At 56.8% G+C, this 15,516-nt stretch overlaps 3 protein-coding genes across 3 annotated transcripts, besides 2 other annotated features; 1 reads left to right on the top strand and 2 right to left on the bottom strand.

Annotated features, from left to right (window-relative positions):
• Window positions 1-315: 315 nt before the first annotated feature.
• On the bottom strand, window positions 316-3,690 carry VTJ04DRAFT_4773 (uncharacterized protein; the record flags this gene model as incomplete). The annotated part of the gene is made up of 2 exons (XM_069362817.1): window positions 316-1,380; window positions 1,447-3,690. 2 exons carry the CDS (start codon window positions 3,688-3,690, stop codon window positions 316-318), a joined length of 3,309 nt encoding a protein of 1,102 aa, XP_069219726.1.
• A 1,804-nt stretch (window positions 3,691-5,494) lies between these two features.
• On the top strand, window positions 5,495-5,785 carry VTJ04DRAFT_4774 (uncharacterized protein; the record flags this gene model as incomplete). The annotated part of the gene is made up of 1 exon (XM_069362818.1): window positions 5,495-5,785. The coding sequence occupies one exon, from the start codon at window positions 5,495-5,497 to the stop codon at window positions 5,783-5,785; it is 291 nt and encodes a 96-aa protein (XP_069219727.1).
• A 51-nt stretch (window positions 5,786-5,836) lies between these two features.
• Window positions 5,837-7,804, bottom strand: VTJ04DRAFT_4775 (uncharacterized protein; the record flags this gene model as incomplete). The annotated part of the gene is made up of 6 exons (XM_069362819.1): window positions 5,837-6,500; window positions 6,560-7,057; window positions 7,118-7,157; window positions 7,225-7,283; window positions 7,355-7,664; window positions 7,732-7,804. 6 exons carry the CDS (start codon window positions 7,802-7,804, stop codon window positions 5,837-5,839), a joined length of 1,644 nt encoding a protein of 547 aa, XP_069219728.1.
• A 7,493-nt stretch (window positions 7,805-15,297) lies between these two features.
• Window positions 15,298-15,321: a sequence feature (Short protein (VTJ04DRAFT_4776, KAL2120749.1) was converted to a misc_feature.).
• A 73-nt stretch (window positions 15,322-15,394) lies between these two features.
• Window positions 15,395-15,424: a sequence feature (Short protein (VTJ04DRAFT_4776, KAL2120749.1) was converted to a misc_feature.).
• Between the last annotated feature and the right edge of the window lie 92 nt (window positions 15,425-15,516).

Below are 15,516 nucleotides of genomic sequence, written 5' to 3' on the forward strand. Positions count from 1 at the left end.
AGAAAGCCAAACCTCCCACCCATCATCCTCATAATATTTCCCCTGAGCCAAAACTGGGTAGAAACTATCATCCAATACCAAAGTCCACAGAGCCACCCATCCGTCAAGACAATTAACCAAAGAAATAAATAACAGAGGAAAAAAGAGAAAAAAAAATAACTCATATCTCACTACCCTCAAGAAATAAATATATCCGAAGAAAAACAACCAAACTCGAAAACAACATCCAAAAACACGGACCATCAACCAACTCTCTCTCCTCCTCTCTCCACCTTCCCATTGAACAATCGAACGTTTTCAAACATTTCTGTTCTTCTAACCACCTCCACCCCCAAAAAAGAAGCCGTCAAACAAATCCAACTGCTGCCCGTCCGAATAGTCGTTATGCACCCCCTCCCATCCGAGCCCGAAGCCCAGGTCCATCATGTGCGCGTCGCCCGCCGCGTTAAAATCAGGTATCACGCCCTCGAGATCCAACATGCCAGCGGCACCAGCAGCAGCAGCAGCGGATGAAGCCGGGTCGACAGCAGCCGGTGGCGGGGGTGGTGGCATCCCGACCTGTCCCACGCCCGAGGCGGCGGCGTTGAGGTTTCGCAGGAGCGAGTCGACGCCCAAGCTTGGGAGGTCGGTGTACCCCCCTGCTGCTGCTAGTTGCGGAGGAGCGGCGCGGGGACTGAACTGTTGCTGCCCCTGCTGCTGCTGCTGCTGCTGTTGTTGTGGTTGTTGTCGAGGGGATAAATATCCAGTGGACGCAGAGTCTGGTACGAGCTCACCCATCGGCGACCCAAGCTGCTGCTGCTGGAGCTGCCGCTGCATCAGCGACGGGGACATCGACATCGTGGTCGTGGCGTCTGGGGTAACGGGGTTGGTGTCGACTGAGCTGGCGTTGCTGCGCGGCGGGCGGGGCAGGTTGCGCATGTTGGAGAAGCCGTCGGGCTCGGTCTTGATGGTGGGGCCGCCGGCCCCACCGGGGACGCGGTACTGCGCGGCGGCGCCTTTCTGGAAGGCGGCAGGGAGGATGGAAGAGGCGTGGGAGTAGGTGTCTGACGTGGCGGCCGGGGAGAGTTGGTCGACGGACGGTGCGTGGCGGTGGTGGCGTCCGTGGTGTCCTTTTGTCGAGACGGAGAGGCCCGTGTCGCTGCTCCGAGCGCTCCAGTCGAGCCGACTGTGGTCGGCGCTGGCTATCGAGCTGGATGCCGCGCTGGCGTGTCCCAGCCGATACTGCTGCCCGAAACCGCCCGAGGCGTTCACCATCTTCAGGGTTGCCTTGACGGTGCGATCAAAGGCATCCCGGCACGCCTCAGCTGGCGGGCATTTGTCCATGAAATCCGTGAAGACAGACGTGGCCGCCAAGATGGTGAAGTCGACCTCATCCATGGTCTATGAATAAGATTGGTCAGCACAAGGCAAAACGAGAACCAGGCTGCGATATGGGACAATTCTTACCAATCGGCTCCGGACAATGGGCGAATGCCAGATGGCGTAAAGATACGAGATACCCGCGACAAAGAGGTGGTGCGTCGTCAGGTACGTATGGTTGACGACGCCCATCAGATGCAGTTGTCTGTACAGGCGCAGAATCTTCTGCCCGGCCTCCGCAACCTTGAGGTAGACTCGGTCCTCGTCCTCGCGGAGCTCGGCGTTGTAGACGGCGGGGTTGTTGACTTCTTTAGAGGTGTCGTATTCACCCTCAAACACGGTCGGCACGCTGAGGCTCTGTCGGTACAGCATGATGATAGCCTGCCAGTAGTTGAGGTCAAAAAACTCGGTGGCGAAAGCGACGCCAATGTCGTCGCGCGTCGGCGCCGAGTTCTTCCACTCCCACAGGCGCCGGTCGATGTCGATGCGCCACGACCGGAACGAGTCAAAGCGCGACAAGAACGGTGACGGCAGCTCCTTGTGCATGTAAGGGTTCTGGCTGTTCAGCCCGGCGGCGCGCGCGCCTTGAGCCTGGCGGAACTGCAGCACCTGCAGGATCTCGGACTGCAGCAGACGAAGTCGGAAGTAGTGGTGCGCCACCAGCTTGTAGCTCGGCCGCTCCATACCGGGCGGGGGTTGGATGACGCCATCGGGGGTGATGTATCGGTCGTCCAAGACCGAAGGAAATTCCGTCGTGATGACCTGGTCTGAGATTCCAAACGGGCGCCCGACGCAGATGCTCACGAGGCGGTCGAACGAGTAGGTGCACCACCACAGCCGGCGCCTCTTGTCACGAATGTACTCACGCTTGCCTCTCTCCTTGGCGGCCGCCTCGGGGCTCACACTCAAATTGCCGTTCGCGCTGACATCGATATCCTTGACGTCTTCGGAATGCAGTCCCTGATCGACAGCGAGGCGAACTGCCACGCCTATGATGTACCACAATCCCGGCGGGACCGGGCGCAGCAGAGCAAAGTTGGCCAAGAGCAGCACCGCCTGCAAGTCCTCCAAGCCGCCGCTGCTCCCCAGGCAAGCCTCGAGGTGCACGATAGCGCTGGCATGATATTCCTCGGGTTGGTACTGCCGGGATCCTGAGGAGGCGCCGCTATTCCCGGAGGTAGCGCCACCACCCGCAGCGGATGATGCCGGCTCGCCCTTGGAGTCGCCAACAATAATGCCCGCGCCGATAGCAAACACCATGTTGAGCACGTAGAGCTCACGGGGCCCGCGACCACGGACCTCATCAGCATATGCGCGCTCAAACATCTCCATGAATTCTCCCCGATGCAGGACCGGGATTTGGGGATTCGCATGCTCAAAGTACAGGTTAATCAAGCGCAGCCCGAGCTCCCTGTCCGGGAAGCTAGCCGGGTGGTTGGTCGGCTTGGTGTGCAGGCCGAAGAAGGAATCGCGCATCGAGGTACCTGTTCGGACGCCGGCGCCAGCATTGGCGACAGCTCCAGGAGCCGGCCTGTATGGGCGGATGCCACCCTTGTCCGAGTTGGACCTCTGGTCGGAAACAGACGACTGGACGGCCGCGAACACGACGCGCGCAAAGGATATCCCGGTCGTCGAGCCGAGATATCGATTATGCTCCGCCTGGCCGATAGTCCCGTGTTTGGAGGCGATCCTCGGAAGCCTGCTCGCGCTGTCGCCATTGGCATGGGGCTCCCGACCCGTGCCGCCGCTGGCAGTGCTCGCGGCATCTGCGGCATCCGAAGCAGCCGACGGGGCTCCGACGTCGGTGGTGACGGGTGACCGGAGGCCGCTGCTGGCTACGCCGCCGCCCGACTTGGAGCAGTAGTTAAGGTCCTGAGCTGGGGGGTAAGCGATGCCGTTGGCCGATAGCAGGTTCTCGAGCTGCTCGACGCGCTTTTCGAGATAGTAGATGTAGCTCCTGGGGATCTCGCGCTTGGTGATGGGGTCGTAGCCGACGCAGGCGACGCCGGCCTTGTCGCAGCTGGCACAGCTCGGCAGTCTCTGGTCGCAGCGGTTCTTGCGCAGGCGGCAGCGGTTGCAGGCGCTCACGTTGCGGAAGCTGCTGCTACTGCTACTGCTGCTGCCGCTGTGACCGGACTTGCCGGTCCCGGAGCCGCGGCCGTCATGGGCGTGGTGGGCCTGGAGGTGGTTGGTGTCAGCAGTCGGGGAGGTTGCTCCGCCCGAGATTATGGAGGAGGGCGAGTCCTTGTCGGGAGACGATTGGCGACGGGGTCGTTTGGAGGGGTGGGCATCGTCGCCCGGAGACGGAGGGTCGCGATCGGGTGCCGGCATGGTATTGCTGCAGCGTTTCTGAGACATTGGTCGACGTGCGACTCCGTGATTCGGCGAGGCGGTGCGGTCCGATACGGACCAGAGGTGTCACTCCCGATCTCAAAGGAGGAGGCGGAGGAGAGCGAGGAGAGCGAGGAGAGCGAGGAGAGCGAAGGAGGGGGCGCAGAGACAATCGGAGGTCAGCGCGACAATGGCGGCATCTCTCGGTCGAGGTCAGGCGGAGGTAGTGTTTCCCTGAGCTTCAATCCACCCCGCCACCTGGTTCTCGCCGCTGGCCGTGAGATCGGAGCGCCCAAGCAACCCAAGCAACCCAAGCAACCCAAGCAGCCCGTAAGTTCGTTTCTCAGGATCCTCGCGTTTCTTCTACCTCTACCAAGCGCAATGTAGTAGGCCCATGCTTCGGAAGGCGCAGTCAATCCGGGGAAGTTCGGGACGAGAGCCCTCGACCGGAGCGGGACGGTGGTTAGGTATGGAGGTCGCCAGTAAATCCGGGCGGCGTTGATCGATCAGCAGGGTCGGCGGCGCTATGTCGGGATCGGGGTCGTAAAAATGCAACTAGATGTCTTTGTTATTTGTGAATTGCCAAATTGCCCGTCTCGTCTTGTCTCGTTTCGTCGTGTCTTTCTCGTTGTCGTGGTCCGAATTGAAGGTCGCACAGCGGTCAAGTCGCCTGGTCGAACTAGGAAGCCGAATCGCAAACCAATGATGCCCGTGTTTCAAACACTGACATCTCTGATGTTACCAGGGCAAAACAAAATTCTTCCGAGCCCAAGCGAGGTTGTGTTGCGCAACTTATTTTTTCATTTTTTTCCTTTATTTTTTTCGCGCGTTGTCGCAAAACTTCCACTCCTTCCGGGGGGTCCAGTTCAGGTGCAGAAGTCCCAGGTCCAGGTAGGCCCACGGCAAGCGATGGACGGGACGTGGATCCTGATTGAGAAGGCGCCAGCAGAGATAAGATAGCGGAGCAGCGGGTTGCCGTCACGCGGGAGTGGCAAACCATTACATTACAATACAGGATCCGGCTATCGAAATGCCCGTCAGAATGTAATTATTAAAGTATTATACAGCAACATCCCACTCTGCATCCCCCATCCTGCAGCTTCCGTCCCCATGTTCTCGACCCCCCATCTTGGAGATTCCCATCCGTGCTGCGATTTCCCGATTCGATTCCCATTCCCTCATCGGATCTCAATGAGATCTCATAATTACCGCACATTAGTCAGGCAACTCTAGGCACATTGATCTCGAGGTGACCAGAACACTTGCATGTATGTCAGGTACATTTTTACCAGGCACTTCAGGTACTCCGTAGACCCAATGCTCCGGGACGAAGAGACCTTAGTTTCCCTGTTTCCCACAGACCTGACGTCTAGGTATAAAATCCCTTATCGCCCTTTTTCTCTCAGCCACGTATGCATAAGTAATAGCCAACCCAAGATATGCAAGCTTGGTTACTTAATCCTACACACAGGCACACACAAGGCCTTCGGAGAGGTCCGAAGGAATGCGCCGCCCACACATAGTAGCTCGATGACAGCAGTTTGCCAGTTAATTTCCCACGTGAACGTATCAATGAGATCAATGAGTCCATTCCATTTCCCTCTCCTCTCGTGAGTGAATAAACAACCTGCCAACTGCATGTGAGGCAAATGTTGAAAGTTAACCTATCATTACAAACCAATGTACATACCATGTATCCGTGACACCCGCCCGCCAGTTGAAGAGATAATAAAAGAGAGAAAAAAAAACACATACCCTAACAGAAGACGACGCCTGTTCATCCATCCATGCCATAGAGAAATGAATGAAAGAGAAAAAAAGGAAAGAAAACACCAAAATAAACCACATAACACGCAAACCAGGGGCGCGACGGGGCCAGGGGTATAATGTAGAAACCAAAACAGAAAGAACACCAACCACCTCTCACAACGACCCTCGGCTCAGTATGCCCACCCACCATTTGGTGCCGTCGTGTGCTCCCCATCAACCGCAACACCCGATATCCCAGGAAACCGTAAAAAAAAACCCAAGTAGGTGTTGCTCAATGAGTCCTGCTCAATCTAGGCAACACCCGTCTATCATAACAACCCCATAAGAAACGAGAAAAAATGCAGGTCATAACTCCGTAAAAAAACCGTCAAAACCCTTATTGGTTCTCTTCTGTCGTGTCGTCGTATGTATCCTCGTCTGCCGCCGCTTCGACGTCGTCCTTTTCGTCCATGCGCCCCTTGGGCTCGGTAATCTTCATGCCGACGTAGGCCCCGCCGATCGTGACCAGGCAGGTAACCCACCAAGAAAGCCCAGAGTATCCCGTCTCGAGACCCATCGAGTAGAGGAACCCCGAGATGATGGGGCCCAGTGCGCGGCAGAGGCTCGCCGTCGAAGCCGCAGCGCCATTGATGGTGCCGAGCGTCAGCGTCGTTGGCGCCGAGTTGGTGATGAGGATGGCGTTGCTCGGGTACGCCAGCGTCGAGAAGGTGCACTTCCACACAACCAAGAGGTAGATGCTCGCCATGCGCATGCTTTCCGGGAGGAGGACGATGTAGGGCGTGAAAAAGTAGAGCAGCGGGTAGAGGGCCGACATGAGCTTGAAGAGCCGGAGGGGGCCGAGCCTCGTCGTGATGAGCGGGAACAGGAAGTGCGTCGAGACCATCGAATAAATTCCTTGCACTGAAAGGATGAAGCCGATCGTCTTGGTATCCATCCCAAATCCGTTGGCGAACTTGAAGGGTAGCCTGATCGGAGAGGGGTTCTCAGGAGGATTTGTGCTCAGGAACACTGGAAGCAGAGAGTCGAACACCATGGTGTGGCTGGGAGCTTGTCAACAATCATGGCAGGGTGCCGGGGCATTCGGGGGGCTAGGGCTTACAATGCGAGGATGCCGTACGACGCGATGATGGTGAGCACGGGCTTCGTGAAGATCTTGGTGACCGGCTTCGCGTCCATCTTAGGAACAGCACGAACGCAAGTCTCGTCGAGGCTGCTGCGACCCTCCTCCGCAACGGTCGCGGCATCACTCCCGTCCGAGAGATACCCGGGCAGCGACTCGTCCGTATCCGACAGGAGGGGCTGCTCTTCGGCATCGTTGACCGCAACTTTGCCCTTCGACCTCCTTCCCTTGCCCGACAGGTACGACAAGATGCACTTTCCGAGCTCCACGCCACGGTCGCGGCGCTGCTTCTTCTCGGCGTGAGTCTCCTCCAGGAACAACAGGCCAATAATGACCCCGAAGAACACACAGCAGGCGCTGAACAGGTTGGGGAGGAGATAAGGGAAACGGTCCCAAAGACTGCCTGGCTGGAAGATCGATGGGAGGCTGTCGACAGGCTTGGCCAGGGCTCCTCCGATCATAGGTCCGACAATAGATCTGCCCGCTCGTATTAGTAACCCACTAACGCCCCTCCATGCACAGCCGGGTCTAACTTACCCGATGCACCAGACCAAAGGCATGACGGCATAGGCACGAGCTAAACACGCATAGGTTAGTCATGATGAAATTGTCAGACCAAGCTTCATAACCACTGAATAACTCACGTTGATGCTCCTTCACCGTCACCAATTCACCCACGGTCGTCTGCAACACTCCAATATTGCTTTCCCCATGTCAGCCTGGATGCCCAAACAGAACCAACTCTCGCCGCCATCTCCATATTGAGAGACATACCCATTCAAGAAGCCGCCCAAGGCGCGGGCAAACAAGGCAACCGGAAGGTTTGGCGCAAATCCAAAGATGAGAACGCTGAGGCCCGTTCCTCCCATGCCCATCAGCAGAACGGGCTTCCGGCCAATCTTGTCGCTGAGCCTTCCCCAGAAAACACTCGTCGAGAACTCGGCAAATGTAAAAGCGGATGTCACCATGCCGGCATAGAACGAAATCTGGCTCTCATCCTGGGTGATGTTGAAGTCCTTGACCATGTGGTAAATGTAGGGGAAGATGGACATGAAGGCAATTGGCTCGCATATCCGGCAGAGAGCTGCGTCATGTTAGGGATCGGCCTTGTCCTCATGGTTGCGTAACTATGTCGGGTTCCGGGAGCTTACCCAGAACGAGCAATTGTTGTCCCGGGTATGGAGGCAGCTCCGAAGCGCCCCGAGTACGGTTCCGTGACCTCATTGTGAACAGCGTACTATGGCTCAAGCCTGATATTGGGAGAAGTTCGTCACGATATTCCGAGGGAACAGGATCCGAGGTTATGAAGACGTCCAACTGTGGGTGTGGCCGTCCAAGACTCTGCGAGATAGATCCAATGAAGAAGGGAGGGGTTGGAAACTAAGGAATTGAGTCAAGGCGGGGAGCTGGTAAGTGTGGACACAAAGAGGACAAGTTCCTTGTGTCCAAAGCTTGAGTCCAAAGCCCGAGTAGAGACTCCCGCTTGGTGTGGTGATGACAGTCCAAGTCAATTCCCAAACATGGGTCGAGAAGCTTAGTTAAGAAGGAGCAGAAGGGCTAGGAGTGGGAGCAGAGGCTGGGGGAAGCGGTATTTGAAGTCAGGAAGGAACCCAAACGACTGGGAGTGGATGTATATACACTGGAGCCCTTGTCCCAGAGGCGATCCGGTCCACCAGGGACAAAGCTCGCATGGGACGGATCCCATGGAAGCTGGCCGGAAGGGCTGAGAACAAAGGTCACCGGATCATCCATCTGACTGTGTGGGGACCCTTGCACGGGACGCGGGTATGAGAGGGACCGGGCAAGCAACAAAAAAAAATAAGTATAGGTATGGAGGGATAGTACAATGAAACAGCGGTGACAAGCTCCCGCTGCCTGGGTCCAAGGCAAGAGACGGACGATCCTGGAGGGGAACACTACTCCGCAGAAGGTAAGCTCAGGTTGTACTACCGAAAAAGGCACGACGTGAGCGCGGCGGAGGGCTGTCGATGAGGACGGTGGACCCGGGGACAGGGCTCCAAGCTTGGCAATATGGATCCACCCAGTGACGGCGCCCACCCCCAAGCTCACAGCCACCCATGTCCTGGCACACCGTGGCAGGGATCTGCCGACGCTCAATGGTTCGTCACCGTTTCGCTGGGACGCGAACGCGGGATCCATCCTCTTGACGGCCTCCACCGTTGGGTTCTCTGGGGAGCGCACTGCATGGCAGCACACCCCATTGCGCCCTACCCACGCAGCGTCCTCCTGGCGATCGTCGTGGTGTTTTCTTGCTGCCATGGTGGCAGAAACAGTGGGTGAGACCTACTGCATTGACATGGGAGGGGGATCCCGGACAGCCTCCATCTTTCCTCTGCACGAGAGATGAGGAGTCGACGGGTAGCCGCATTATGAGCTCATCCAGGAACGTTGGTTGTCTCAAGGTGCGGCCAGGTTAGGCTCGATGCATCCCGGGGAAGCGGCATGCTCTGGAAAGGTCATCGTACAACATAATGAAGTAGGCCGCCTTCGGGTTCATCAAACATCCTGCTGGAGGCTTGTTTGCTCTGTCAATGCTGGTCAGGACGAGCACTATGATAGCCCTGTTGGCGGGATACTTCGGAGCAGAGGCTGACGGGCAATTGGCTGGTCGTGTGCTGTGCTGCCCGATTTGGCCGCTGATTTTCGGGACGACCAACCAGGCTCGCTCAACTTCGGCATTTCTGCCATCTTCTACCCTCCCAAGCGAGACTGTTTGCTCGGGCTTCAGGCGACTCTCGGTCAGAGTTAGGATAGGCCACTGAAACAGTTGGAGGGGAAAGGAGGGGAAGGTGCAGAGCTGAAGCGACGTCATGTCTCTCAACGGACGGAAGATGGGACGAGCCCCATGGCCAAAGCGGCGCGGCTGCATGGCGAAGCCGTCCCATCAGATCAGATGTATGCCGCTAGGCGCAGTCACGTCGGCATTCTGCCATAGCTCATGCCGAGATGCTGAGACGCTTGGCCCGTGGATGAAGCCTCGTCCGTTGACCCCATCCCCACGGGAATCACAGACAACAAGGCGACGAGTGAAGCAACAGCAACGAGAAAACCCGTGGCCAAGAGCCGCAACATGATTGGGCGGCCCATTGAGAGGCGGTGTACCCGTTCGGGGGACGTTTCCGGGAGCAGAAGGCAAAAAATCCTAGGTAGGTCCCGTCCGTTGGGCAACCTGCGGTGCGGCGGGAGAAGCGAACAAACGGAGCGGGCAGGCCAGTGCAGAGGTGACGTCGTGTCGATCGGCCCCGATGCCGCGATGCCGAGGCGTAAGGCCGAAGGCGCCATGAGGCGTGATGCAAGACAGGAAAGGAATAGGTGGAGGCTTGGAGAGTTGTGGAAGGAAGACAATCGATGTCACACATGGATCGTGGCACAGGCAAGAGTGAAGTCATGGAATCTGCAAGCCGCGTGCTTGCATCGCCTGGATGCCCCGTCGCGGAGTCCGCGGCAGGCAAGAGAAGAACAAGACACCAACACAGGATCTACTTGGAGCCCGATCTGCTCATCTCCAACACTTAGGACTTCACTTCCATATTGAAAAACCACTCGGCAAGAGGTTGCCTCGCAGCCTAATTACAGCAATTACCGCACATTACTCCTCGGGTTTTTTGACGGCGGTGAAGAGACCAGAGAACAAGCTCGGAAACTGCACCCTCGTTGCTGGTGCAAGGTGGCAGCAAGAGCCTGGAAGGCAGAGGAAGGCGCAGGAAACCGCAAGGATCAGGTTATCGAGATCCAATTTGGAAGGGGTGCAGGCTGCTCGGACGAGGGTTTGGCGGGGCCTTACTCTGCTCCGGGCTGTGGTTCCATGTTTGTTGCTGATTCCAAGCCACCACACACTTTCTCGGACCCAAGGTCGTATAGATCCGTAAAAACACCTAGGTAGGGGCCTACAACAAGCTGCCACCGAGCGAGGTGATTGTGACTGAACTCATTAACTTTGACCTGGGTCGCCTCAGATGCTTCGACGGCGGCGCCCGATATCCCGGCCGATAGATACGTCATCCGGCGGGGCCAAGTGTGTTGGCCAATGCGCCAGCATTTTAGTGCCCCGGTTGGGGATATGATCGGTCACAAGCAGCAATGTCAAGCAGCAGAGATGGAGCGCAGCAAGTGACCAACTGACGAGGACCGCAAAGTTGGAACACCAACAACAATTGATCTGTCCGAGAACTGACACAACGTCAGTTGCCAGCCTGAGCACCAAACCTAGTTCCGTTTGTGTTTGCGAGGCTGGACTGTTGCTTGTTGGCTCGTTTCTTTCGTGCGCAAGCCAGGAATAAGAAACACCATCCAGGGTACAGCAAACGCCACTCAGACGACAAGCCCCCAACTCGGAGAAATCACCCAATTACAGCCCTCGTTCCAATAGTAGTCTCCCTCAACACAACAGCCAAACCCCGAAGTTCACTTGTGTTGGTCGCCAATTTTTGCGGCCTAGGTAGTTCAAGTGCGTCCGTACGCTACACCGCGACAATTGTGCCGACAGACAGAGCAACAGCAAATTCTGTAGTCTTGCCGCAGGTCGAATGATGATGACGTTGTTTGGATCTAGTGATCTCCGAAGCTCCGCGGGGGTTTGATCCGTGGTGCCGAACGAAGCTCCGGGCACCGAAGCGCGGAGAGGTGCCGGATTCCCGGAATCATGTGCCTGTGTCATTCCAGATTTGGGTGACACAGTGTTTGGCGGCACAGTCAGGAACAGACCGGGATGTCGTCGGTCCCAAGGGTTGGATTGGACTCTCGGACCCCGATTCAACCAAAAGCCCTGATTCGATCGGAGAAGCAGCCCCACCGCAAACCTGGACGCCGTCACGCCTCATAGAAGCAACAGCTCAGGGAGAGCAATTAAGGAAAAGACAATATTATCACCTGATGTTTGAGTCCCGCACGGCGATCGATTCTGCTCTGGATCTGGGTGAGTGTGGTCCGGCTGCCTTCCGACTCGACCTCGTTGTTGCACCGAGTACGGAGTCCTCCGGGACCGCCGATTACCCACACAAGTGAATTACTTATGATCGGTACGTACCCCACAAGCGAGTAACGTTTGCCAGTGGTGAAGTTTTCAAGCGGAATCGCTAAGGTAGTATAGTATACTACTTGTACAGGAGGAGACAAATCGACCAGTCGCTGATGCCGGGCTGATAGCAATGGCGCAGCAGAAGACGGGTAGACAAAAAAACAGGGGAAAAAAGAAAAATGAAAATGATCTGCTGCCCCTGAATTTGCTTGCCTGCGCCAAGCTACACGGCAACGTTGTGTTCGAGGGCCAGTCTGGCTCGCGAATGGCTCACACCCCCGGCGTCATCCACCTTCACCCGTCCGGACGGGTTGAAGCGGGTCAGTGGCAACCCAACCGGAAGCAGTACCATGCCGATGGAGACGTGAGCCATGTGGCCGGAGATCCGCTCACCTGAGGTCAAGGCAGGGCAACCCGACCCGCGGGACTGGCGCCGGTGCCGGTGTGGGAGTTCGGATTCGCCACTTCGATCGCGAGAAAAATTAACAAAACCGAGGCCCGCCCCTAGGTAAGGAACGGGCTGGCTCGACGCAACCCTATCAAACAAGACAAACGTCACACAACCAATCGGTTGTTGGCCGCGACAATCTGCACGTCCAGAGGCAACCAAGGCCGCCTGCTTCGACCTGCCTGAACTCTTCACTTTTCCATGCTTCTCTAACCCCACACCCGACGATCGGGCTCCTCCTACGGCTGGCCCCTCAAGGGGCAGCGAGATCAACCAATTGTCTTGAATGGGCTCTCTGTGGATAGGACAACCTCGAGATGGCCTGACGCTGATCCTTCAACAATATGCGACCTCTAACTATACGACTTAGGAGATGAGCCCGATCTTGAACGTGAAGTGTGGGGTTCAGGGGGAAAAGAATGCTTTTTCATCACTTTTTTCATCACTCGTTTCCTGATCCATGGATCCGGCACAATCTACACACCCCCTGTCAGCACCAGCTCGCTTCCAGGCTCGTTTCCAGAAAATCAGCCTTTCCTCTCTCGTCCCGCAACCAGACTGCTGGGCCGGGGCTTGGCTGAAGGGGTGGGCAACCAAACCAGCCCCAAAGCTGATCTCTGCCACAAGCACACCAATCACCGTTCTCTCCAGCCCCTTGTCTTCGGGTCCCTGTTGATGACAAACGCTGGGATCGTCTGGCTGGTCTGGGGCTGAGATGACACGATCTTGACAGATATCCGGGGTCGAAAGTGATCAGGCCATCGGTTTGCATTGCGTCATGCTGGTCTGTGTGCCACCAAACAACATAGAGCGACGCATAGTGTAATCGCGACGATAGGAATTACGAGAATCGCAAGAACTCATGAACGGGCGTATGTCCATGCCAAGTCGTGGGATCTGTTCGCGGCTGGGAAATGGGGAGCCTCGACCGAGTCCCGAGTCGAGGTTACACAAGACACTCTCATTGGCCGGGACCTGATATTGGCCATGTTTCAACGGGCGCATCTAGCGGAAATCATGTGCCCTGCCCAACGCCAAACGTTCCACTTCGCACCAGCAGCAGGACAAGAAAAATTTCCCAGCCAAATGCACGAGCTGGGGGCCTTTTCTCCACCGGCGGCAACAGCGCGAACCAAACACTCGGGATTTGGGTGTATGACGTCGCAATGATTCCGCGCTGGCCGCGGTAGCCTGGACAGCACCGCATTGTGTTGTCCCACACCGACGCTCCGTCGCGACGATTGCGCATTGCGCACAAGCAAGGCCTGCTACAGTGGTACTTCATAGCAACACGTAGCGCGGTTTGTATACAGGAGTTGTTGAGGTATCTATATGGACTAGGTAGCTAATCTCTCCATATCATTAGCGGCATCCCGTAGAACTGGTGACGACAGTGATGGATGGCCATATGGGAAACTGCCCCCACTCCTCCGGCCAGGCCACTAACACCCCCAAAGAGAAGGGACGTTTCAAAGTCACTCTCGAGAGCATCAGGTATCGTGGAAGCGTCAAGGTATGTTGTTCAAGGATGCATAAAAGTCAACCCTGTGCAGCAGGACACCTAGGGTGTAAGTAGCGACAAGTATCACAGCTGTCTCATCACGATGGAGCAGTCACTAGCCACTCGCACCAACAACCCGGAACCAGCAAAAACATCATGCCCGCCATGCCACGATCATGGACCTGGCACTCGTGTTGTGTTCACACTCGTTCAGTCGCAACAACGCCTTTGCAACCATCTCCCTGACCCACCGAGACCGCGCTGGCGGGTTTTTTTGCTGTCCGGGGTTCCCGAAGCGGTGTGCGGGATGGTCCGAGCGTTCGATCGGCGCCGGTCCCCCAAATAAATGGAACGTCATGCCGCGACCCCACCATCCCGTCCAAATCGTTGGGTCCAAGTGAAAGTGATGGCTGGTTCCCAGCCAAGCTGACGGTGGGGAGGGGGGCGTCACACCCCTCTTGTTGAAAAGAGGGGGGAAAAGGCCTTGCACTTGTGGTGTGCCATCCGGACAGATTCCGGACGCTTAACTCGCGTAGCGCAGTCGTCAATCGATGGGAATTAGTAAGCGCCCGTGATGGTCGCGTGCGACCGTCACCTCCTCCAAGATTTCAGGTGGTGAAGGGGCCGTTTGATTTTGAGATAACCTGTGTTTTCTCACAGTGGCGCCGAGACAAGCGCTGAGGCACACATTGGACCAGCTTCCCCCTCGGGTTTCCTTCTTGGCCACATCCGGTCGGGTTGGTATGTTTGGTCGATTCTCACTCACACACCGACGTCACATCCTCTTCCCAGAACGCTGGGCCACGCGGGGTGGCTTGCGCAGCGTCGGGGCTTGGCTTGGACACAAGTTCTGACCATCACCCCCCCGGCTCGGCCAGCATCTCCGACGGCGGCGAGCGAGACTGCCGCGATGGAACCCCCGCACGTGTGGCCTACTACTGTCTGGGCTCAGCTGGTTTGGGTTCCATGGACCCGGGCCATTGGTTTCCCTCGTGGGCGTGGAGCTCGCCGGTGCTCGCTTGGCCCAAACCCACGAGGCGATGACGGGCTTGGTGGGTTAGAGAGAAGCTAGATAACACGGAGGTCAACGAGCCAGAAAAGCGGCTCAAAAGTTTGACATCCCACGAATCTTGGGGTCCGGCTATGGGGGATCATCGGTTTAGGTTTCCCCTTCCAAGTTCGCGTTTCCTACCTATCATGCCTTCACTTGTGTGTAGTAATTGGATATGGGAGCAGGATGACCGCAGCAGCGAATTCGAGAAGGACGACATGCCATTGGTGCGGAGCGACTGGCTCCAGTCCCGGCGTTTAGGTATGTCGGCTAACGGAACGGTACATACGCAGCTCTCCCCCCCTCCTCCCCCACGTGCTTCTGTGACTGGGAGATCCAGACCGGCCCCATCAAAGACTGTGGCTTCGGGCAGACAAGCGTAGGTCAGGTACTAGGAAGTAATTCGCCTCCCAAACGCCATCGCGGATCTCTGTCCGGTCCATCTAGGAACCGCCTCTCGGTACTTAGGACGGACAAGTGTCACGGAGTTCCCGTTGCCCGGGCCCGGGAACGAGCCGGTTACCCTATCCAAACATCTGGGCCCGATCTGGAATTGAGATGAACGGAACCAGCCCCGACGGCGATTTCCTGGGTTGTAACGGAGGGCGCCTACGTTCCAGGTTTCCGGCGTGCTTCTTGGTTGTTTTGGTCTTGAGGCTTTATGACTCGGAACCGGAGATTATTCTTTGGGGAGGGACAAGGACTGGACCGAGGGTGGCATTATCTGGTGTAAAAAGTGGAAAAAAAGACTCAACACCGCCTCAGTGATCCGCTACCTTGTCCTGGTACTCAGATGTTGCTGCCATGATGAATTCAGCACTGCCTTCCTTCACCTGTCTCCTTGTAGGCAGTACTTTCCTCAGCTCTCAACATTCGTGGTTTGTCCTTGCCATCACTT

This window comes from Mycothermus thermophilus (genome assembly GCF_041956435.1).
Source record: "Mycothermus thermophilus strain CBS 625.91 unplaced genomic scaffold VTJ04scaffold_3, whole genome shotgun sequence".
Classification (NCBI taxonomy): domain Eukaryota; kingdom Fungi; phylum Ascomycota; class Sordariomycetes; order Sordariales; family Chaetomiaceae; genus Mycothermus; species Mycothermus thermophilus.